This window comes from Morone saxatilis, unplaced genomic scaffold, assembly GCF_004916995.1.
Source record: "Morone saxatilis isolate NCDOM2014 unplaced genomic scaffold, NCSU_SB_2.0 Contig0, whole genome shotgun sequence".
In the NCBI taxonomy this organism is placed as follows: Eukaryota; Metazoa; Chordata; class Actinopteri; family Moronidae; genus Morone; species Morone saxatilis.
The window spans coordinates 9813167-9837313 of NW_023339650.1; the positions used below are offsets into that span (position 1 = coordinate 9813167).

Sequence of the window (24147 nt, forward strand, 5' to 3'; positions counted from 1 at the left end):
ATTAATTAATTAATTAATTAAACATTTTAATTACCATTCATGCACTCACTATGCCCGAATAAGTCCAAAGAAGTGGGTGTAATGATGCTACATAACATATATATATATATATCTCACTTTTACTTTCGTTTACCTTTACTTTATTTGACCAGGTTTTATATGTAGTTGAATTTATTAGGAACTATTTTATAAAAGAAAAGTTTATATTTTGGATATTTGACAAACTCAATGCAATACCACAAAAAGAAACAGTGCACATATGCACACAATTGTTTTTTTTATTTTTTTTACTGAATTTTATTTTGAAAGTTCATCTGCCAGTATTTTATTCTATTGTATTATTGTTTTCCGTCTAACATTTATATGATTTAATTGTGCCCTGTTTAACATTTATGAAAATGTGGAAACTGGTAAGTTGTTTTGATAAATAAAGTTTTTTCCTGGAAAAATTGTCATGATTGAAAACAAAAAACTATTTCACAACTGCTTTTTACTTATCCTACACTAATCCATTAAACGCATCCACAAAAAGTCAATAAACCTTATATTCCCGTCTTCACATACTCATCGAAACCTGAATACTTGTTAGAAAGCAGAAGCTGAGTTCAGGGCGGTACTTTCACTTTGCCCCCAAGACAACTTTAAAGTAAGTCAGCAGCCGGAAGAGAAATAAAACACAGGAACCATACACATACACCACTAAGCTATTATAGTTGTCTCTACGGGTTACTGTAGTGACAGACACCGCAATTCACCGGGGAGTTGAGGCTAAAAGTGAAAGTAGTGATTCTTGAAAATGACTCCGGTTAAGATGGACGTGCGGACGTATTTGTCCCGCATTGGGTTCACCGGCCCAGCTGAGCCCAGCCTGCAGGTGCTGCGGTCGGTTCACACCTGTCACCTGCTGTCGGTGCCGTTTGAAAACCTCACGGTGCACAGCGGCGGACGGGTCCAACTACACCCTCCTCTTCTTTACGACAAGATCGTGAACCAGCGCCGGGGCGGGTTCTGCTTTGAGAACAACGGGCTCTTCTCCTGGCTGCTCCACGAACTGGGCTTCCAGGCCACCGTGCTCGCAGGCCAGGTGAAGAGCTTGATCACGGGTCGCTACGGGCCCCCTTTCGACCATCTGATCCTCATGGTGGCCCTCGATGGGCAGCGCTGGCTGTGCGACGTCGGGTTTGGTGGCCCGGGTTTCAGCGCCCCTCTCTCGCTGGACACCAGTGGCCCCCAGGAGCAGGGCCACAGAGTGTACCGCATCAGAAAGGACGCGGGGATGCTGTTCCTGGAGTGGCAGCGGGAGGAGAACCGAGGGCCGGATGGAGACTGGGCAGAGGTCTACAAGTTCACCCTTGAACCTCGGTGTATGGAGGACTTTGCGGAGATGTGCGAGTACCACCAGAGCTCTCCCTGCTCCATCTTCTTCTGCAAGACCCTCTGCACGGTTTTAAAACCAGGAGGGAGGCTCACCTACATCGGCCGCAGACTGATCAGCACCACGTTTCCAACAGGTGGAACAGGGGGGGAGGTGGAAACCACGACCAGGGAGCTCAAAGACGAGGAGATCCCGGGTATTCTAGCAGAGAAATTTGGAGTCGTGCTACATTCTCCACTCATACCGAAGGACGAGGCGATCACACCGCCACCAGTCCTGTATTGATCACGCTTCCTCATGGGAGATCTTTACCTCCTTAGGCATTATATGAAGAACCTTGTCATTGAGAGGTTAGACCTGCAACGATTAATCAACTAATCGATTAGTTGATTGACAGAAAATTAATGTTTTGATAATTAATTAATCAATGTCATTTTTAATGCAAAATATATTGAGATTTCTTTGTTTTATATCTTATTAGACTTAACATTTTGGGGTCTTAAACATCATTGGACTCTGAGAAACGGGTGGACTATTTTCCGACATTTTATAGACCAAACAATCAATTGATTAATCTAGACAATGAAAATAATTGTTGCAGGCCTAAAGTATTTGATTCATACACGTTATACAACATTTTAAAGTAATTTTTGACTCATATTTAGATTTTAAAAAATGCTGTATGTTGACCACATATACAGTACAGTACACATGCAACAAAAAATATAAATTGTCAGTTTGATTTAATAAATTATACATACACTTTTAAGATGTACAATGGTCATTGCATTAATCCATATCCGTCTTTTTTTTTTTTTAAGACAAAGTCTGCATTCAAAGTATTTACACATGTACAATTATCAGGCAGCTCTTTACAAAGCAAGGCATGAAAGACAATACAGATGGTGAGCTTCAAATCAAACCTCTAACCCTCCTGCTAGCTCTGTTTCTCTGAGGGGGGATTTACTCTGCTGTCCCGTGATTATAATACATTTCCCCCCCATCCCACCTTTGATGGGCGTGAAAGGGAATTCAAGAAATTGAACGACATCCATCAAATCCACCAAGATCCACAGGAGATTCAAAAGGAGAACGGTCCAAGGACTGAGTTGAAAATCAATGAGGGTGGGGGAGGTAACGGAGAGACAGGATGTACGCAGCGTAACAGGTGCAAAAATGTGGCAACGTGTGACACAAAAATCTACTCTGCGACGGGGTTGGGGGGCGGAACCGAGCTTGCTCTTCCAGCTTTCCGTTCATAGTTGACAAGCCTCTGTCCAACCAGGTACCTATAAAGAGAGACATTATTATTAATATTTATACTATGATTCTTATTGTTGTCACACTTTCCAGCCATGAAGTTACAGTTTTCCTATGCTAAAGACCACAATGATGTCCTTTTTCATTCAGCCTTGAAACATTGGAGCAAGTTTGCACCAGATATTTTATTTAACTTAAAATATTTAAACTGGAAACTGGCTTCACAATTACCAAGCCGAACTCTCATCGCTGACCACAACACAAACTGTTAACTGACACAAATGACCTAGAAATTGTAAAACACACGTTGGTTTCCACAGATGTGCTAAAAGATCCTTACTTGTCATTCTTGATGTGTTCATAAAGCCGTTTAAACTGTCGGATCTGGAAGGACAGGATGCCGATAAGCGAGACCACCATCAAGAGGAAGGGATAGATTCTCCTCTGCATTAGAATCTCCATTTCTGGGGTAACTCCTGCAAAACAAACGCACTTCAGTTATAAATTGTTTTGGTGAACGTCCCATTAGCCGACACTGTAGTCACTGAATCATCCGAGATAAGAAGGAACATAGCATCTTGGAGGACCTTTTGTAATGTTATGTTACCCATCGCATTCACAGGATTAATATGATGGAAACTGTTGCTGCTTTTGGTGGACAAGGCCACTGATTTACTCATCTCCTTTTGCAACTGTGATAGCCTGCGACACTCAGCACAGAAAAGGGTATTTACAGATATTTCTCTCATAGTGTGGTGCTCCAGTACTCACCCACAGCAGGCACCACCCCTGCAGCAATCACATAGGGCACACACAAGGACAGCAGCAGGACTGAGATGACCGGAGCGGCCAGTTTACGAATGATGAACTGGAGATCAATGTTTCGAATTCCGTTTGCATAAACCTAAGGAAAATGTTTACAGTTGTTACGCTGTACAGATAACAATGCAATTTATCTCTAAGACTGTATTCATGTATTTGTTAATTCAAGAGACTAAAAACTATTTCTTTGTTAGAGCAGTTGATACTTATTGGTCAAGAGGAGAATACACAGCATCATAAGGTCTTAAATCACAGCTAAATGGATGAGTTAATGCGTAATATCCATATAAAACCCACCTGCTCAATAACAGTCTTCAGCCACCACTGAGGGCCCATTAGAGTGATGGCAGCAATAATTTTGGCATGGAGCACTCCAAGAGCCCAGTCCTGTAGAGATGAGAAAGATCAATGGACGGACAAGGATACAAGAACTCTGAATTATGTGACAATGTTAAGAAACACAAATGGGAAGACACGTTGTAAGTCTTTCTTAACTATAACACCTACAAAACATTAGACCAGGGGAGGAAAAGAGAGAGCCATATAACACAGACAGACACAATCGTACCTGCCAAGGGTAGAAGAGGGGTGTTTGGTCTAGGGGTACCCTGAGTGGAGCCACAATGACTAGTTCAAACAGCAGGCCCAGAAGCAGCGGGATGACTCCAGCGACCAGTAGAGCTACAACCAGGGTCTTCAGAATCTGCACAACCAAAGCGAGGTTATAGAATGGACAGAATTAATCATAAAACAGATTAAGGGAACAAGTATGATAGTGTTTTGATAGCGCCAAAATGTCTTGCTTCCTGGGACAGCACTGGCACAGTTAATGACTTGAGTAGAAGCTACTAGGCAGACGCTTGTACATTTTGGATATCGGCTAATGAGCTTGTAATAAGCAACCAACCATTTAACAAAACATTGCATTCAGGTCCAGCTCTAGACAATCTAATGGCTGGAAAGAGAACAACTAATTACCAACCACTCTGCTGCCCAGTTTTGCTGTTTGGCAACAGAAACCTGGCTGCTCACAGGAACCTACCATGAGCGTCCACTCCTGGACTTTTAGCATGATGACGGTGCGTCCCTGGGGCATCCAGGCCAGCAGCACAGTGACTCCTCGGATAGACAACCAGCAGACATACAGGCCGCAGGCCGCAGTGTACAGCTCATGGATTTTAGAGCTTCCTGTCCAGAAGGACATCAGCCAGCGCCCAGTGAACACTGAAACACACATGCGACAGAGCAAACAAGACCACTCTTCAACTAATTCCAACTTACAGTAATCCTCAGGTTTGTTTGAAGTTAATTACTGTTTGAGTTAGAACTTCAAAAAGCACCACTTAAACAGCAGACACATGCATATATATATGTATAGATTCACTCTTTAATTATGGTTTGGGTGTGGGTCTACAAAGAAAATTGCTGGTTGTGCGTTATGCCACCACATCTCACCTGGTAGGGTTAGGCACACCAGGCTGGCCACCAGCAGAGTGATGCACATGAACGCTATGAGCAACACAATCTGAAGGAAAGAGGACAAAAGTTTGTTTTAATATAAGTGAAAGTAGTGAAGTAATCAAGTTCGTCATTCTCTGTAATACCATAGAAATGTGTCTATACTGTATTTTATAAACTACAATTGAAATATATAGGACAATTATAACATATATATAATATAAGGCCTTTAACCTGAAGGAGGAGGAGTGTAATAACTGGGAGTTGTACGGCCTCAGATGTACAGTAAGTGGTACCTACAGCATTGGCACACTTCTAAATTTGTGTGGAAAAACCATAAATACTAGGTGGCCTCAGTATGTCTTTTTTTAAGACTTTGTGGAAACAAAAGCTGAGAGCTTCTTTTTTATACTTGGTTATAAATAATAATAAGATCACTTGAACTTAGTAAGCTGTATAACTGTATTTGTATTTGCATATAAAGCTTGTGGTGCCAGTTGTTTTCACTGTCTTACTAAAACTGACCTTGTTGACTTAAATACATTTATGACTGTGTGCTTTAGCAGCCTATAGTAACCATGCTAATAATGATTTCAGAAAACACTGAAAAGCTTTCTATGTCAGCTGGAATCCATGCATCTAAGAACTGTAAACCTCAACAAGAAAATTCATATAACTGGAAATCAAACATGTGCCCAGAGACTCCTACAGAGACTTCAGAGGTAAATGTCAGGACTTTCTCACCCTGAACGGGAAGCGAAGGGGTCTGTGGTAAGGCTGGAATCCCACTGGTCCTCCTTGCTGCAGGATGGCCTGGTGGGCTGCATGCAGCCCCTCGCCAACAGCTGGTGCAGGGTTGTTATTATTGTTATGGTGACCAGGAGGAGGGTTGTTATTGTTGTTGTTGTTCACAGGCTGGTTGGCATCATTGTCCTCCTGCTCCCCAAGGAGGTAGGAGTGCAGGTCTCTGTGGAGATAAACATGTTTGGTTATAGAGACTGAATAACATAACATATGTAGAAGTGTATCTAAACGTACTGACTTACAGTAAATATCCAGCACTGACTGTCCAAGCCCTCACCAGGCCTTTGAGCCACTGGCGAGTGTGTCCCTGCTCCAACAGAGCTGGCAGCACAACCTGAAGCAATAATAGCTCCAAAGACAGCTCGCTGACCGGGGCATCGCTGAGGGGGAAGAGGTGGACAGGGTCAGAAAAAGTAATTTCAACAATGTGTGCCAGGGCGTGAACCACATGGTTACACAGATATTGGGCTTAAGACTTCTGTTCTCAGTTACTTCTAAGTATTACTTTTCTCTTTTGTTACATTTCCTACAGCATAAACTCAAATGTGTAAATCACTGCAACTCCTGTTTTTTTTTAATCAGTCTTCTGTGTTCACAACACACTCAATATTTCCTATTTTGTTCTTCAAGATTTACTGCAACAAGATATTGTGGCTATCTGGTGGTCATCAAGTTGTCTCGCAGACCATTTCAGAGACACAAAGCAGCAGCTTTAACACAGTTTATTGCTATGTCACCTATATTTTTGTTATGTCTGCTGGTTACCTGTAGAGCATGACATTGTATGGGAGGAAGGTGGGCAGCAGTAGTTTGATCAGCCTGATGGGCAGCCACAGCATGAGCAACACGATAGAACCAAACACCACCACGGACAGGATGAACCGCCGCAGGTGTCTGTAGATGGGGAGGTGAATCATCTCTTGCACTGGGTTAAAATCTGGGTCATTGAGGTTTCTCAGAAACCACAGCACTCCCGGCCTCAGCACCTGATGGACATAAAACGGCAAAAGTTAGCAGATTTTAGTTTTTTTTTTTAAATTGTGATTTTTTTTCTTTAAGAAAAGTTGTTTGTCGTCAGGATCCTACCTCTCTCAGAAGGAGGATGAAAGAAGCAAAGTAGAAGACGTAAACCATTCCCACAAGCCAGTGCAGGAACATGGTGGTGCCAGGGGCTGATTTAAAACTCAACTCTCTGTCTTTCAGGGAGGCATCAAACATCTCCTGCAGGATGAGGAAAATAAAACATTAAATAAAGATAACATTTAGATGCATTCACTCAGTGTTGGTTCGAAGATGATGAATGCACAGTTGGCTGTGCATTCATCATCAATGAATAACATTTGCACATGCCATATGCTTAACAGATTAAAATTAGACAAATCTCAGTCATTTTCATGCAAGGTGAAGGATTTCATCACTGCTGTTCAAAGTTAAGTCCCATTTTCTGCATTAGTGCCTTTTTTATTTTATTAACCTATTAGGGTGGATATCTTATGTCCTTTATTTTACATGTTTATTATAACTTCTAAAAATGGTGATGTAACAGGAACCAAACTAGCTTCGTCATCAGAATCACAACTGAATTTGTGGGTCAAGCTGAAATGATAAAGATAGCTCATTCCACACAGCCCATTTTCAAGCCAAATAGATTCTTTTCACGGGTGAACAGCTGCAGAACAGGAGGGACATGGTTCCCTTCTGCTGTGTAAGCTGCTCCACCTGTTCTGAGGCAGGTTAACTGGCTCCGGAAAGGCTTGTGAAAACATACCCACTGGTGTACAATGAGTAGCCTAGGTGGGAAAGCTTAGATGGCTACTGGAGGTGGAGAGGGATTTAGTTTTCCCATCACTGTGCCAGTTAGTGTCCAACAGTGGAAACACAGACACACAGAGAGGCTTGCAGATAAGGAGCGTGAGCCACAACACAGAGGCATATGCGTCTCTCTCCAAATGTCCAAGACAGTTTGTTTTCTGTTTTTCTGTGTTAATAAATGTATGAACTGTGTGATCAACAGCATCTGCTTCTGTCTCTGTGCTGTACATCCCTGTTAAAAGCCACTTCAATGGCTATGAGACAGACGCCTCAACAGGGCAGAGAAAACCACTCTCCTTTTAACAGATTGTGTTATAAGCATCTAAGCATATAAGCATCCACTTAAATGTAAAAGGAAACATTGCTGTCGCTGACACTGAAGGAACACTTTGAGGATGGTAGAAAACATGGATACTATTTCGGAAAAGCATTTGTCACTAATATATGGTACTGTATCTCTAACTACCTGAGAAATGAGAAATAAACATCTTATTACCATGATACCAATTAAAGTTTGGCTCCAAGTCTTAACCTTAAACAGTTTAATAAAAATGTACACAAGTGTGAGAAGCTGGGGCTTTCAAAACAAGAATGAGGTCATTTAATAGAGTCAAACAAACATAGTGAAAGTCAGAACAAAAACAAGAGCAAGAGAGGCTTACTAAAGAGCATATGTCAAGCCACCAGCCACAGATGAGTGGAAAAACACCAATCTCCACAACAACCAGCAGAGAGACCTGTAATGGAAACAGATGTTAAAATCTCTATACAAAAGGTGTTAAAATACAGTAATGTGACACTTTTTTTTTTTTTTAGAAGAGTTGGCGTAAGAAATATGATATTTTCAGGTCATATGTATAAAATTAACTCTATCCTTCCGTTTCTGTCTATGATTGGAAAACAAACAACCCTCAGATGCAGTGCTATATTGGGGTAGTATATCAGTAAATTAATATTTCCACCAAGGACGATGCCTACATGAGTAACACAAAACAGAAATGCACTTAGGCGTTACCTTGACAACAATGTAGCAGACTCCCAGGAGACGTCGGGAGCGCTGGAACCTGACCAGAGCAGCCAGTCCCTGAGACAGCCATTAAGGATCAACACTGCTGACACATTTACACCCGCACAGGCCTAACAGAATACATTTCAGATGTCTGTCCTTGTAATATTGTGAAACTACAGCCAATGGGATTCTGTTTGCCCTAGGTTTTACATTTCAGTAGAGTACAGGGGATCGATAGAGTTAGATGAAAGGATACATGACAGAGGATGAGCGTCATGGCCAGAAGTATATAGCCAACAATGGTTGTGATTAAGCCCTCAAAGTGGGAGGCTTGGACCTGAAGAAAAGTACAAAGTTGTAGTCAAGCCAAGTCAGAGTTCAAGTCAGTATTGCATAATAATGCTGAGTTGATGAGAGCAGTTTCTTACATATTCCTCAAAGCCAAGACCCACGACAGAGAAGTGCCCAATGTGGTAGGGACAAAATGCTGAATGAGGGGAAAAAGACATTTACAGTTAAAAGAAGACATTGCGGCATATGAGCTAGAAAATACAAATGCAATCAACCCACAAAAGAGATACGAATAGATAAAAGTCTGAGATATTGATATGACACAAAGGATCAGGATCATGTAATTGTATTACAGTGTGTTGAGTTTTTCATTTTTGTCTGCTTTTGTATGTCAGAGGATCACAGTGGAGATACTCCCTGTATGCTTTATTGCATTTGAATCCTCATCCGCAGTGTAACTACTGCTGTAAGTTATTCTGTGCTTGTAATCATCAAATAAATCAATAAAACAGTTTTTATGCTTATGATACATCTTTGTTTTAGTCTACTCACCAAAGACCAGGATGAAGAGTGTGTTGAGAGACACGACCCAAAAAACATGCTCCTACAAGACAAAGATACAAGAGTTGTCAAATGGATGGATTTTAACTTTTAAACTTATCATACAAAATATTTGTCAGAACATACCTAACAATTACAAATAGAAAAACTTACCAAAAATACCAGTGAACCATCCAGGCCAAGCATCTAAAGGGAAATAAAAAAATATTGTGTTTCATGTGCAAAAATAAATGTACAACACAAACAGAAAAACCTCTGAGAGAGTCTATGGATGAGGCTGTTTGGAGATCAGTAATGTCATGCGGAGTTACCCTTTCCCAGGTGAGCTCCTCCGCTGCTCTATCCCACTCCAAAGCATTCCAATTCATGTCATCTATAAAGAAAGATACCAGCATTAAATACAAAGAAGAGAAATACATTCGGTTTTGAAACTTTAAAAAGTATCAATAAAACAGCGTAAGAGTGATCTCATCTAATTCCGTATCACTGTCAAAATAAATCCCACATCCTGCTTTTAGATAGGGCCACAGCATTATAGTGCACCATATGGAGAAAGGACAAAAATGTTATTGTGTTTGTGTGGTCAACCGTTGGCTTTTAGCAACAAATTACCGAAAAATATTACTGTCATTATTACTGTTATTACATTATTAATGCTGTTCTGGGTAAATCTGTTAGCTAAGTGCATAGCAACCTATTGTGAGGATTTTCCGCTGCATTCGTTTGGCTGTGGTGACACCCCACAGCTAAAATAATGTATAATACAATCACAATTCATTATCAGGCCTTTTTGCCTGGCCTGCTGAAAAATCAGACCATTAACCATGGTAAAAACAAAACAAATTAGTGTGATACGAGTGCTGCGGGTAGCATTTTGACACGTCATTGTATCATTCTCAAGTTAATTGTGATGCCTTGGCAAACTGACAAATGAGACCATTGTGAAGACTATTTGTAAGCTCTAATGCCAGTTGTTTGTTCTAGTGTTTTAAGACTAAATCTGTCTGGTGTTTTCTGTTGCAAAAGGACGTTGCTCCAACAACAGCCTTGTTTGTTTGGCTTTACTGGTGACAAAACATTTTGGACTTTATTTACGATGATCTGCTCCATTTAATTTGTGCGTGAACTGCACTTTCTCAGTGTTTTGTGATGATAAGCAATTTCATTTTGTAGGGTACGAAAATCCAGCCTATCCCCATAAAATATGATCAGGCAGAACACAATGTGAAATGTGATGGACATACAAAAGTGATAACACATGTCTTAATTAATGGCATTTATAAACTAATGAACACACTTTATAGACCCTGACAACTCTTAAAACTCTGATATTGTGGTTAATTTACATTTACAAATTACCAAATGACATTTCCTTATCAGTTCCCAACCTTGTGCTCCATTGTTGGGGTCTGCATCTTCAGCTGCTGCTCCCTCCTCTTCTTCCAGCTCTGGGTCATCACCCTGGTCTGGGGGGACATCAGGGGGCTCGGGCTCTGCTTCATTCTGTGCTGGTGGATCCGCAGGGGCTGGCTGGGCTGCAGGGGGCTCATCAGCTGCTCCCTGGCCTGCAGCTTGTGCCTGAGGGTTAGGGGAGAGGATGCATGGCTTTAATATGGGGAGATGACAGTAAGGGTGATTTTGTGTGTATGTGTATAGTTAAATGGACGAGTATCTTTGTCAGGGTAGGATTTATGGATTATAGCAGGCTATGGTATCTAAATTATACACACAGTAATACAACACCCAAGAAACATGCACATGGGTATTCCCAGAAGGCAGTCTCACTGAACAATTCTTCCTTTTAATGGTTATCTTTTAATTTTTTTAAAGAACCAGTGTGTAGAATTTAGGGGGATGTAGCAGTGAAGTTGCATAGTGCAACTATTTGAAGACCTATGGATATTATATTCCATTTAATGAAAGAAATTACTCAAGTAAGTCCGGTAAAGTACCTCATTGGCTTGTCCGGCGGCATTTGGTGGTGGCGGCTGGTGCTGCTCTAACCAGTGAGGAGCACCACCGTGGACTATCTGTTCTCTGAGCCACACCAGGCTGATAAATGCACACAGCGTGCAGGTGACCACGAAGCAGCCCTGTAGACAATCTGCAAGCAGGTTCTCTCTGCAGGAACACAAACATTACCACATATATAAACATACAAAATGGCGAACTAAGTAAATCAACTAGCTTTCACTTAGTTTAGCATCATTTTCCATGCTAGTGTGTGGAATGCTGGAGAATATTGGGGTCATCACTCACGTAGAGAGCATGTCCAGTGGCAGTGTCAAAAGTGAGCTCACAGAGCCGGTAAACAGACACTTGTAGATGCGACCTGAAACATAAAAGGTCAGACAAATAAATTGGTGTCATTTCCGACATAATAAATAAATGTTAAATGTCTTAAGAAATGCGGCTTTGTAACAACTCACATAATATTTGAGAACTACATTAAGTACTGAGGGGGGATTTAAATATCTTGGAACTCACACAGCATTGCCTGTTACGTAGCAATGTTAAAGCTGTAATTCCCTTGATCGTGTTAAACCATGAACGTGAGCTAATATGTAAAGCTTATGTCATCGTCACTTCGTAAAGAACTTTGTTATGTGCTACACGTGCACAAAAGAGAGCTCCTTTCCTTCACCAATACTGGGACACAACAGATGAAGTTAAACTTAATGGGTCAACATACAGTATAATGAACATTTACTTTCTATTCTATGAAACAACTTCATCAGAAAAAAACAGATAAAACCTTTACAATACAAATAACACTACTAACTGGTATGATATGTAAGTGTAAGTGGCAATCACTGTGGCCTTATCTCTGCATTTGTGTCTGTGTGAGTACTCCTTACATGCAGTGAGAGGAACCACCCCGAGCCATGCGAAGGCCACCAGTGTGTAATGGAACCAGTAGCGGATGGCCGTGCCCACACTGGTCAGCAGGCCGGCACAAATGTCCTGGATGGGCAGACGTGAGGGCATGTCTGGGGAGTAGACTGAAGAGACCAGAGAGGGAAAAAGTGAACCAGAGACATTTAAATTGTCTTTTATGTGACATACAATTCTAAATATTATTCAACAAAACAAATTACTTTCAATAATCAAATGCAAAAGGTAGTGATAGAAAAATGAACCATATGGCTAAATCTATATGGCTTGTTTAGAAAACTTGAGGCTGTTTAATATATTAAAGTGAATAATCCATCAAATGTCACGAGTACTTACTTGGTGTGAAAGCAAATCTGTGCTTGCATAATTCACAATACTCCTTCCTGCTGTGCTTCAGCCACTGGACCAAACTGTAAAGCACCATTTAGAAGGTCAAAAGCAGTACACAACTCAAAAACCTAAAACGTGTGCTGGTCGAAAATGTTCTTAAATCACATAATTTTGCGTGTGTCAATTTAGGGACAGATACTGGAAAACTGAATATTCACATCTATACCAAAAAGAGAAGTACAGCAGAGCAAAGATCAACCAAAACATCCACCTTTAAATTTATGTTTTATTATTGTTAACTTTGTGAGAAAAGACAAAGGTCTGTAGTGTTGACTCAACATAAACTTTTTCATGGACACCACTGCAGTAACGACACTAGGCTACGATGTGATGAAGACACAGGCTCGGCTGTGATGGCCTCTCCACGACCTCTGACCGCGACACTGACTGTAAGCACTTATCATGTTTCAGTCATGGTAAAACACTCAACGCAACACAAAAAAAAGGGCGTATCAGTTATTACTGAGCTGATTTATACTTGTATGTTGCCCTCAATAACACCACCCGAACATGTTGTGACATAGGCAACACTCTGGGACTGACAACTGGGTTATGTAAGAGAGTCATTACACCGGCTGATTCCAACACAAATGACAGCATATGTCATGAAAACTACACAGAACAGGATTATACTAGAGTTTTAATTCAATTTACATCATTCAAGTTCCCCACTCTGCTCCCCTGATGAAAAATTCACAAGGTTTGATTTAACCAAGCGAGAGAGTGATGCCCTCATGACCGAAAACATTTATTTCTTCCTGGTTTGTGAATGCAATTTGTTCAGTTCAGAAAGTTTGTACCGAGATCAGCATTATAGTTCCACAGGAGCTAGGCTTTCCGTAGGAATTTGGCCATACGATCTGGTTAATGAACTCAAATTCCTTGATTTAAGAATTGTGAATTTCACCGACACATCAATGCCCATGTCAGTCTGAATAATGACATTTCAGCAGTCTAATTCATGAAGTGTGCCATAAAGTTGCTTATTATTTATTAAGCAACCACAAGGAAATAAGACAAACATAACTTAGGTTAGCAGCAGCCTGCATACATTCAAAACTATACTATCTACACACAATAGATAGTTATCCTAAACTTTTGTGGGGGGTGACTGTGAACTGATATGGATACAGACTGAGGTTCAACAATTACCACAGAACAATCCAGACCTGGCCTCTGCTTCTGCCTGGGGATTTCCATGCACCTGACCCTCTTGTAACCAGTGACGCTCACACACAGGACAGATGAGAACAAAGCTCTATCTCCAAAATACCTGCAGGGGCTGGTATTGTTTTCCCCAGGCCAACACCCCACTAAAGGCCCTTAATCTGCATCCTTTCATCATCCATCAATTACATTTGCTATTACGCCACCACTATTGGAGTAATAACAGAGCACACCTTGTGCACCCAGTTATCAAACTACTTAGCAAACACCCTGTGATATGACAAATCCCCATATTGTATCAGTCCTATTATAATGTATGCACGTAAACACAGATTCTGGCTTAATTTATGAGGTTCCTTTGTTCTAGGTAACACTGATTTTTTTTCTTCATGAAACCAAGTATTCTCTTGGCTGGGTTTCTATGCTCATGTGCAAAGAGCCACCAGGTTGGAAATCAAATGGAAATATGTGAAACATTATACTGTCTTACTTTAGAAATAGATTGTAATGCATGCATGTAACACCACTACAGGTTTAATAAACCCTTCACTTTTATTTTAACCATGCGCAGGAACACTAACACTAATAAGGTTCGTGGGAGTATGAGGGGGGGTACTGTAAACTAAGGTCATGGAGTGACTGCTGCAACAAGTTAACAGTGTCCAACCTTTAGCATAATTCCTCACATTAGTGTCACAGGCACTTTGTGCTCATGTAAATGTTTAAATAAGGAAGTTTTACGGGTAGGGGGACGTCTGAGAAGAAAATGGGAGGTCACAATGCCGGCAGCTGGAAGAGCCAAACACACTTACCATTCCTGGTGGATAAACTTGATACTGCCAGTGCAGACACAAGGGTGGTACAGGGGTTTATCTGGGGTCCCCTCAGAGCGGCACACACGACAAATATCCGCTGCACACACAAACACAAACACAAGTGATATATAACATGATACCCATCACCAAAGGCAGAGTAAACCAGAGATGAGCAGACACAGAGAGTAGGAGGACTGTGTTGTTTTAACAGACAGGTGTCTTCTGAATAATGGACTCTAATCCAGATGTGACTGTAATTTGAGATACTTGCATAAGGAAGAGGTACACATTTAAGTGAGTTACACGAGAAGACCTGTCCTTATCTATAAGGCCATACATCAGGAGACTGATGACATCACCAGCAGCCTCTAGTCTCTAGCACTAGCTACTACTCTACATGGCCGCTTCACAGTTAAACTCTCATATTGAGCTCGGCTGCATTATAACAACGTTTAGCTGTCATCCCCCATCTCCCTGTATTAACCCCACACTACACTGACAGGCTACGAAGCTATGCTGTTGAGCTAAGTGAACCACTAGCAGGCCAGCTCAACAGCAGGCTTGGTTATCTGTGATGCACCTAACGAAGCTAACGCTGGTAAACCCGGACCGGGGCAGCGACCACCGACGCCTTTGCTTATTTACCTTCCTCGGCAGTATCCATGTTGCTCGCTAAGCACCGGTCACCGTTTCTTCCAGGAGTACCTTGTTCAACGAACCCATCCACGACACAGACGATATCGTTGAGCTACGTTAACCTAGCCAGACGAGTGTATCCCTGCGTGTCGGATGCATTGACAATCATAAAATGGTTTCCCCACAGACTTCTTGAACAGCAGCCCTCGCGTCGCTGTGTCCTCTCACGTCCAGTCTGTGCTCGTCGTTGAACCGGGTTTTTGTCGTGACGGTGTGTTCTCTGATGTGACACAATGAACTTGGACAACGTTACATCCTCCGTGTTGCCGAAATGACAGCTTGAACCGGGGAGACAATCGGCTAGCTGAGCTGGCTAACGCATGCGCTAACGTCACTGCTAGCTCCTGTCACAACAGTTTTGCTTTACCGCAGCGGAGCGGGTTTTACGGCAGGGGGAGCTTCCATAACAACCGTCACGTGATTAGCGAGAGAAAAGCTATAAAATCAACGCCGTGTATTTTATATATTGTAATTATGTCACATAATACGTATTAAAATGTATTTCTGTATGTACATTGGAGAAAAGGTTCTTAATTTCTTCGCTTTTACTTATTGTGTAAAGTGGGTATTAAATATCCCTCCATGTTAAACAGCGACATCTGCAGGTTACTACTCGAACCCACAACTTTTATGTAACAATTGACTTGCAGCTCGGTTCTAAACCAGAGAAAAGTTTGAGGTTTAAATACTGAGGCCCATTTTGTGAGAAGTTTCTTTCTTGATGTGGGTATTTTATTATGAAAAACAATGATTTTTAAAATGTAATTTTTTTACATTTGGAACTCGCTTTAATTACTCTCCAGTTTATTGTATTTTACATTAAAACTGCTCTGTCTATCTGGAATTCATGTGTCTACCCTTTCAGCACACTTTTCCTTCTCTTTGACAGTTCAATTATAATGATTGATTTCATTTTAGTTCCAATGAATCACTTTTTCTATGTTTTACCATTACTGTACCATTACCATGAGCCCTTAACCCTAACCCATCTTTTAACCCTACCATAACCCATTACAATTTTTGGTAAAAGAAAGCATAGACAATATTAATCCATTAGTGTCCCTGTATGAACTCTTAACACCAGAGCTTGTGGTGATATGAGAATACTGTATCGTAGAGATAATGAGCCTTGATCGGGAAACGAAAGTAGGCAAGTTAATGATAGCTTTTATTAAACTTTTACAACTCAATAAACAACACGGGGCCTGGAAGGAAATTCTTGTCTGCTATATGTGCCGTCGGTCAGCGGCGCCGTGGCTTAGTTGGTTAAAGTGCCTGTCTAGTAAACAGGAGATCCTGGGTTCGAATCCCAGCGGTGCCTTTTGAGAGGCACGTCTGAGGGAGAACAGCGTTACAAGGTACTAACTTGGAGGCTGTTTTCTGTCGTTGTTTGGCCCTCTAAACCTTGTCTAAAGTCTTCTTTCGAGCCAGCAAGAAACAGTGGAAGGTGCCGGATGTATGGTGGTTATTCTTGACTGCAAGAATTCTCACACAGAGGGGGGAAGACAAAGTGAAATCCGCTTCGTAAGGGCATTTAAAATGCATTTAAGCTGCGGTGTTTAAGACAAAGAAAAGAACATAAGCTGCACAATATCGAAATGTCTTAATTATGAGCAGTGGGCATTTATTTGGCCAGAAATGTAGGCCCCAAACATTAAACTAGGGTGAAATTATCATGTGAATTGAACTATGTTTTCTGGGTTGCTGTAAAAGGATCCAGTCAGCAACTGGTCAACCTTTGTGCAGAGAAGCTCTTCATGGCACTCAACCGGTTGTATTGTATGTTTAATCTGTTAGAGTCATTTTAAATGTGTAAATGGTTTATGGCTGGATTGACAGAAAGAAGGAGACCACAAAGATATAAGAAACTATTGTTAATGGGCTAACTATTATTGTCAGCAATGACATTTTAATTTAATGTAGAGTCCACCCTTGCTTTGCTACTCAGAGAGTTCGTTAGAAACTTGCAGCTTTTACTTTGAAGGTCATGGCAGGAATTGTATTCTTTGCCATTGATCTCACCAGCTTCACTATCACGACCTGGTTGCAAGTTTTGGAGCCCTGCACAAGACTTCAGATTATTTCCTCTCATCGAAAAATCGAGAAGCGACACGGTATGTCTCTGTTTCTATTAACTGATTTTCAGATGATTATGTTTGCGGCTAAGAGGAAAATACTGTAAAAAAGAAAAGAAAAAAGTCAATTCTTTTTTCAAATTGCTTTGTCACTGTTGCGCAAACGCTTCCACAATCATGACTGCCATGTCAAAGCACACGACAGAGAAGTGACATTTTTAATTCACCCTGATATCCCCCTCTCTTCAGCTGATTTCCTAACTGTCTGTCAGCAGATGGCAAATGAAGCCAAGCCATGCCCCTGTGATATTGGTGATCGGATGGACTATGGGGGGCTGGGCGAGGAGGTCCAGATTGAGCACACCAAGGCTTATGTAGTGAAACCATCCTCTGAATCTGACAAGGCCATTATTGTCATACAAGACATCTATGGGTGGGAGCTTCCCAACACCAGATACATGGCTGATATGCTGGCTGCAAACGGATACATGTGAGTAAACATCACTGTACTGTCCATAGCAGAAACAGTGAGTGATAGTCAGGTCGGCCAATAACAGTTATTCCTTCTGCCTTTGTTCTGCTCCGAGCAGTGCTGTCTGTCCAGACTTTTATGTTGGCAAGGAGCCCTGGAGTCCATCACATGACTGGTCCACATTTCAGGAGTGGCTTGAAGACAGAAAGCCGACCAACATAAACAAGTATCTAAAAGCTCATTTTCAGCTTTTCAGCATGCATAAGACATTCTGTTCATGGTATTTCCTTCCCAAGAGAGGTTGATGCAGTGCTGAGCTACCTGAAGGAGCAGTGTGGGGCCAAACACATTGGAGCAGTGGGCTTCTGCTGGGGAGGGGTTGCCACACATTACCTTGCCCTGCAATATCCAGAGGTCAAAGCTGGAGTGTCAGTCTATGGTATGTCATAGATATCTGTCAGCAATCTTTGTTTATAAAATACGTTGTTTGGTGCAAAAAGATACATCACAAATGTGCAGAACTGTCTTGGTGGCAGTGGTACAAAGCTCTTGCACAGATACAGTAGTAAAGGACTACTCACATCTAAAAATGGACAAACATCATTTAGATTTGTAGTTCAGGCAGCAAGGCGTGCAGTATTAGTGGCTGTGCAGTGGTTTTATGATGGGCCCATGTGATACTGTGCAGGAATCGTCCGTGAAAGAGAGGACAGGTATGAGCTGAAGAGTCCGACTCTGTTCATCTTCGGGGAGAAAGATGAGGTCATCCCTCTGGACCAGGTTAGTATGCAAGAACTTACTGGTACATAAGCACCAAATGGTACCCTTGCAGCAACGTCATAAGACCTCTGGTATGTTGAAATACACCAGCAATCAATCATTTTTGTCAGTATGAAAGTAGAAATGGCACAAGGAACCTCTATGGTGCAGCTCTTCACTTTAAAACATCACGTAACCATTGGTAACCTGTGTTTACATAATTTTCCTCCCCAGGTAAGCGTCCTTGAAGCAAAGCTGAAGGAGAAATGCACAGTCGATTACCAAGTGAAGATCTTTCCTGGCCAGACTCACGGGTTTGTCCACCGCAAGAGAGAGGACATCAACCCCACGGACAAACCTAGCATCCAGGAGGCCAGGACAGACATGCTCAACTGGCTCAACAAGTACATGTAAATACAAAAGGTCAGACAGAGTAACGCAGGGAGTACGAGTTTGTACACATACCATACAAACTCTCACAGACAGGATGAAAACCCGAAAATGTAAATGTAGAGGTGGTAGTTACAGCAGGCTGAGAATAGTGATGGTTAGCCATAATTTATTTAATTGGTGACATTGCAGTTGTTTCTTGTACATTTCATTTTGAGGGTCTGTATGTTCACATATGTATATTAAGGAACGGAATTGTTTTGCACTTTTGTCTTGTGCCAAAAACAAATATGGTTGCGTTAATGTAAGAAAGCCAGCAGTAAATAAAAACTGTGAATGACACTTTTTATTCATCAGCTTGCCAACTAATGTAAACTGTCTAGTTTTTAGAAGACATGTAAAGTACAACCAAAGTGGAATACACAAATAAAGATGTTACGTATTATCATCAGGTTCAATATTTGGTGCTTGAAATCAGAACTACAAAGTCTGTAATTTTCAACGGACCAACATTTTAATGGTGACTTTGATAGCGACAACAGCTTGAACATTTTGTATCAAATGATAAATAGCAATATGCAGTGCGGTTTTGACATGGTGCTCGGGGAAGTGCCTAAAACCTCTAGAAGAGCTAAGCCCAGCTCCTGTTTCAGGAGGTTTTCAGTCCTCGCTTTCTCCTTGGCTTCGGATGTCGTCAATCTTCAGGATCATTTTGACCACCTGAGTAGCCAGGGAGATCTGCTGCTTCTTGCCAATCAGGGTCTCGACCACATGTTGCTGCTTCATGTCTGTGTAGGAGCAAAAAAAAGAAGCCATTTGATATCATGCCTTGCATTGACTTTAAAAGGCCAGTGTTGGGATTATCTGACAGCTGGTTCCTCACCATTGGTGTTTTTGTGCAGGCAGTCGATGCCGAGGAAGGGGTTGGACTCTTTGACCTGTCTGGCTCTGACCTCTGCCATGGTCTGGATAGGATTCAGCCCACTGTTCTCAGCCAGTGCCATTGGGATTACTTCCAGAGCATCAGCAAATGCCCTCATGGCATACTGCTCCAATGATGGGCACTAGAAAGGAAGGGGGCAGAAAAAGTCAGAAACACATGTATTCTAATTCTAAAAGGAGTACCATACTTAATTCTTTTGCTCGGTTCAGTATCTGTGGGTTTTAGTGGTTCTCACCTTATCTGCAGCCAGGTTGACAGCCAGAGCACATGCAATCTCTGAAGCTCCTCCTCCATACACCACACGGTTATCTTTCACTAGATTGCGAATTACACACAGAGCGTCATGGAGAGCGCGTTTTGCCTCTTCAATGATCTAATGAGATAGATGAAATAAAAAGGTGAACCAAGAGTGACAGACACTGAAAATGGATACCTTGACATACAGTAAAAGTCACATTTGCGCTTACCATTTTGTTGCCTCCACGGATGAAAATGGTTACGGCCCTAGTATTCTTGCACTCCTGGATAACCAGCATGTGATCCTTTGTAGTGCCAAAGCAGATCTCCTTCACTACACCAGCTGTGCCAAGCTTCTCTGGTGTCAACTCACAGAACCGTGGCACGATGCGGCCTCCTGTGGCTATGGCAATCAACTGCAGAGAAAACACATTTGACATCGGGTGCTTAACAAAACTACTTAATACTTTTTGTTCATCAACACTGTGTGATCCTAAAGATGAATGAATAAATGATTGATTGAAGTGATAAAGGCAGAGAAAATATTTTGTTGAAGAAGAACTTTACATAAAGGAATTCTTTCAAGCATCTCTCACCTCAATCTCAGGCCCTCCGACCCAGCGCACAGCCGGCAGCTCATTCTGCAGCAAAAGGTGGTTGGCTTCATCATCAAAGCCCCACTGGCAGATGGCCAAGTTAGCGCCATTGCTTTTGACCTAAAAGAGAAAGAGAAATTAAGATTAGCCACATGCGCCAACGTAGATGTGAAGAAATCAGTTTCTAGTACCTTCAACGCTGCAGTACTAACCTGTTGGATCATCTCCTCAAACTTCTCCTTTTCATATTTCTGAAGGGCTTTGTAGTCCTCCACAGAGGTCACATCCAACTTATGCTTGGTCTTGGGCTTAGGGGGCTCAAATGGGCAGGTAAGGATAGCAATTTTAACATCTTTCAGAATCTGAGAGGGGGACACAAACAAACAGGTGTTAGCATCATTATATTACAGTGATCACACATAATGAAAATGCAATATAACCTTTAGTGTTTGTCTGTGCAGCTATTAAGTAAATAACAGTGTCCTTATGAGCTGTAACTCAAATTACAGTTTTTTTTACTGTTCGAACATTTTCCTCCTTCTCTATGCAATAAATATATAGTATTAGATTCACATTGAACTGCTTGTTATCTTCCAATATATAACAATTTAATATATAGATGGATGTCAGACATCAGTTTAATCAAAAATGAAATTAGAGAGATCAGATGACATCATCTGTTTGTACCTTGGGCATCTGAGGGTGGCTGAACTCCTTGTCAACTATGACTCCCTTGATGAGCTGTGTGTCCTCCAGCTTGCCTCCCACTTTGCCCTCCATCTTGATGAGCTCAAAGTCTACATCCTTCCTCTCCATGTCGGCCACAGTGAGGATGGCATTCACTGCAATTTCAGCCATCTGTCTGTGGCACCGGTTGATACTGGAAGACAACAGCTTAACTTTAAGATACGATACTTTAGCTGATGTCACACAATAAAAGCATTACTATACATAAACTATCTCTTGCCAAATCTAATCTTAAGAGAGAGAAAATCCTATTTCTGTAAATTGTACTGTAGCAATATAGTAACAAACTCTGGACTCACATTTTAGATCCCAGTGTTGTCATGGCGGTCTCAATGAGCGGTTCTGTGTTGTTGGGATCGCAGGGTAAGGTTTCTGCGATTTTGTCCAGCTGGTCGATGGCAAAACGTGCGGCCTGGTCATAACCGTCGGAGATCCTGATGGGATGGATTCCACGGTCCAGCAGCTGCTCAGCATGCTCAAGCAGAGCCCCAGCCAGCACTGAGGAGGGAGGAGAAAATACAGCGAGACAACAATATCAATAATAGCTGCAATATGGTTGAAATGTGTCAGGTTCTCAGAGCTGCAACAATTTTACGGGTACATTAAAATTTGATGTAGCATATTCCCAAAACACACAGTTTTGTTTTGATATGACTGCAGGGTGCTTAAAATTGTCAGTGTATTTATGAGATTACATCCTCAATGCATCGAGAAAGTGAGATGGTGTGCACAGAAACTCATGAATACTGGGTTTTATTATATTGTAGCACACCACTGTTAATAACTAAAGATGAAGTACCTGAATAAAATGTATTCACACAAGTTTCTGTTGCTTCACAATGAATGATTTTCTTCTTTATAGTAACACTGAATGTTTACTTTATCTAGTGGAGACATTTCCAGTGTGAGCCTTGGCATGTTTATCACTGTCTCAAAATGAGTAAAAAAAAAAAAAAGAGTATTGTTTTCTTTTCAGAAACCTAGGGTTGCATTATGATGTATAAACAAGTGAAACCCTGCATTAGGACCATCAGATCACCTGTCAGAAAGGTATAAATCCTGACCACATATTAGATAAGCCTTTATCATTCAAGGGTATTATATCAACCACTTATAGTGCGCTGACGGCACTTTCACCCTCAATAAAATCTCAATGGGAAGGTGAACTTGGGGAACCCATTTGTGAGGATCTTGGGAGACTGTAAGTCATTTACTACATGCAATGTAAATATTTCAGATATGTTCAAGATGTAACTCCAGATTGAACTGAAATAAAAAAAAAGAAAAGGTATAAATCCAGGTTTACAACCAATAAAAGCACCATAGGCCCCTCGTCGTCTTTTCCCTTACCAACAACTCCTGTGGTTCCATCACCAATCTCATCATCCTGGGACTTGGAGAGCTCCACCATAAGCTTGGCAATCTGGTGGTCCACATCCATCATGCTGAGAATAGTGGCTCCATCATTGGTGACAGTGACCTCTCCGTCCCTGTCAACCATCATCTTGTCAAGACCTGGATGCGAAAATGGGAAAAAAATGGTTCAGGGGGAGTGACATGCGTGATCTTAGCTAAAAGATTAAAATAACTGTTAAGCGTGGGAAGGATATGGCATTTAGAAAGCAGTAGTCAAATATATTTCATTTAACTGAAGTTACACAGAAGCTCAGCATCTATGCACTCATCTAGTCTCCTAAAATGCTAACGGGTTTTGACAGGAAGTCAGATGTGACTGTACTGCATTGGTTCATACTCACCATTAGGTCCCAAAGAGGTTTTAAGCGTTGACGCCACTGCCTTAGCTGCCATAATATGAGACTGCAAAACACAAACATTTCCACATCAGCTCACATTTTAAGTACGTTTTTTTTTTTTTTTTTTAACCGAAGACAAAGAATAGTGAAATGGCCTTTTGCGACAAAGAGTTGAAACCTAAATATGTAAATGTTGTGCATCCATAATGTCCATTTTGGGCACAGCCTTGTGTAGCAACACCCAGAAAGCACATGGGCCTCAATGTTAGCATGACTGTTAATTTGGATAATGCTATCGTCTTGCTACTGTAACAACAGGTTAGCTGGTCGGCTGAGAGTATGATTAAACATCTTAACATTATACAGACAAAGCATACTGTATACACTCGACTTATCTAACGTCATGCAAGTAATAGGAAATGAATAACTTGCTAACCAACGTGCCATGCTAGCTAGCCCATTGTACCTTCAATGCGTCAATGCCGGACAACCGTGTCTTCCTATCCTGGTCTTTAATGATGAGGAACGGCCTCCCATACTCGTCGAACGCTAGTGTCCCCATAGCGGACATGTTGACCGATGAATTAGGACACTTCGCAGGAGTTCAACTTGTAAAATAATGAGTTTTTACGATGGAAACCTGGAGTGTGGCTGAACTGCAAGCCGCACGGGTTTGCAGGCGACTTCTGGAAGGCTCCACGGGCGGGGAGGGCGGAACCAAGTACCGTTAACTGTGTCTTAATACACATTTAAACACCCCGTGATCCGGAATGACACAACACACAATGAACAGAACTGCTGTGAAATTACTCAGAAAAT

At 41.5% G+C, this 24147-nt stretch overlaps 4 protein-coding genes and 1 non-coding gene across 5 annotated transcripts; 3 read left to right on the forward strand and 2 right to left on the reverse strand.

The window, feature by feature from the left end:
* Positions 1-521: 521 nt before the first annotated feature.
* Positions 522-1959, forward strand: LOC118321774 (arylamine N-acetyltransferase 2-like). Its single transcript, XM_035653277.1, has one exon. The coding sequence runs from the start codon at positions 797-799 to the stop codon at positions 1658-1660; it is 864 nt and encodes a 287-aa protein (XP_035509170.1). The 5' UTR covers positions 522-796; the 3' UTR covers positions 1661-1959.
* A 142-nt stretch (positions 1960-2101) lies between these two features.
* On the reverse strand, positions 2102-15704 carry LOC118321769 (E3 ubiquitin-protein ligase MARCHF6). The gene is made up of 25 exons (XM_035653262.1): positions 15305-15704; positions 14657-14756; positions 12624-12697; positions 12251-12394; positions 11652-11724; positions 11345-11513; positions 10781-10970; positions 9704-9765; positions 9546-9578; positions 9384-9435; positions 8969-9027; positions 8797-8877; positions 8547-8615; positions 8194-8268; positions 6806-6940; positions 6485-6705; positions 5962-6099; positions 5660-5882; positions 4913-4982; positions 4500-4681; positions 4026-4160; positions 3755-3844; positions 3407-3539; positions 2976-3111; positions 2102-2664 (listed from the first exon to the last, which is right to left on the reverse strand). Exons 1-25 carry the CDS (start codon positions 15321-15323, stop codon positions 2577-2579), a joined length of 2751 nt encoding a protein of 916 aa, XP_035509155.1. The 5' UTR covers positions 15324-15704; the 3' UTR covers positions 2102-2576.
* An 898-nt stretch (positions 15705-16602) lies between these two features.
* Positions 16603-16676, forward strand: trnat-agu. Its single transcript has one exon. It is a non-coding gene; the product is annotated as a tRNA-Thr (tRNA).
* Positions 16677-17329: 653 nt separating this feature from the next.
* cmbl (carboxymethylenebutenolidase homolog (Pseudomonas)) lies at positions 17330-19499 on the forward strand. The gene is made up of 6 exons (XM_035655034.1): positions 17330-17469; positions 17706-17920; positions 18021-18128; positions 18199-18341; positions 18591-18682; positions 18896-19499. The coding sequence occupies exons 2-6, from the start codon at positions 17706-17708 to the stop codon at positions 19073-19075; spliced, it is 738 nt and encodes a 245-aa protein (XP_035510927.1). The 5' UTR covers positions 17330-17469; the 3' UTR covers positions 19076-19499.
* A 42-nt stretch (positions 19500-19541) lies between these two features.
* Positions 19542-24044, reverse strand: cct5 (chaperonin containing TCP1, subunit 5 (epsilon)). The gene is made up of 11 exons (XM_035655024.1): positions 23795-24044; positions 23332-23392; positions 22925-23089; positions 21874-22072; positions 21515-21707; positions 21040-21189; positions 20828-20947; positions 20462-20647; positions 20230-20367; positions 19935-20115; positions 19542-19839 (listed from the first exon to the last, which is right to left on the reverse strand). Exons 1-11 carry the CDS (start codon positions 23897-23899, stop codon positions 19712-19714), a joined length of 1626 nt encoding a protein of 541 aa, XP_035510917.1. The 5' UTR covers positions 23900-24044; the 3' UTR covers positions 19542-19711.
* Positions 24045-24147: the final 103 nt, after the last annotated feature.

What these genes read in the sequence shown, in the direction of transcription:
- LOC118321769 (XM_035653262.1), bottom strand. An exon ending in GGTGGTTCCTCTCACTGCAT is followed by an intron (nt 11,725 to 12,250) that starts GTAAGGAGTACT and finishes TTTATGTTTCAG; the next exon opens with GTCGCATCTACAAGTGTCTG. An exon ending in TACAATGTCATGCTCTACAG is followed by an intron (nt 6,100 to 6,484) that starts GTAACCAGCAGA and finishes CTTCCCCCTCAG; the next exon opens with CGATGCCCCGGTCAGCGAGC.
- LOC118321774 (XM_035653277.1), top strand. Translation starts at nt 797, where the DNA reads ATGACTCCGGTTAAGATGGACGTGCGGACGTATTTGTCCCGCATTGGG.
- cct5 (XM_035655024.1), bottom strand. Translation starts at nt 23,899, where the DNA reads ATGTCCGCTATGGGGACACTAGCGTTCGACGAGTATGGGAGGCCGTTC. An exon ending in TGGAACCACAGGAGTTGTTG is followed by an intron (nt 22,073 to 22,924) that starts GTAAGGGAAAAG and finishes CTCCCTCCTCAG; the next exon opens with TGCTGGCTGGGGCTCTGCTT. An exon ending in ACAACACTGGGATCTAAAAT is followed by an intron (nt 21,708 to 21,873) that starts GTGAGTCCAGAG and finishes GTTGTCTTCCAG; the next exon opens with TATCAACCGGTGCCACAGAC.
- cmbl (XM_035655034.1), top strand. Translation starts at nt 17,706, where the DNA reads ATGGCAAATGAAGCCAAGCCATGCCCCTGTGATATTGGTGATCGGATG. An exon ending in AAGCCGACCAACATAAACAA is followed by an intron (nt 18,129 to 18,198) that starts GTATCTAAAAGC and finishes TTCCTTCCCAAG; the next exon opens with AGAGGTTGATGCAGTGCTGA. An exon ending in AGCTGGAGTGTCAGTCTATG is followed by an intron (nt 18,342 to 18,590) that starts GTATGTCATAGA and finishes GATACTGTGCAG; the next exon opens with GAATCGTCCGTGAAAGAGAG.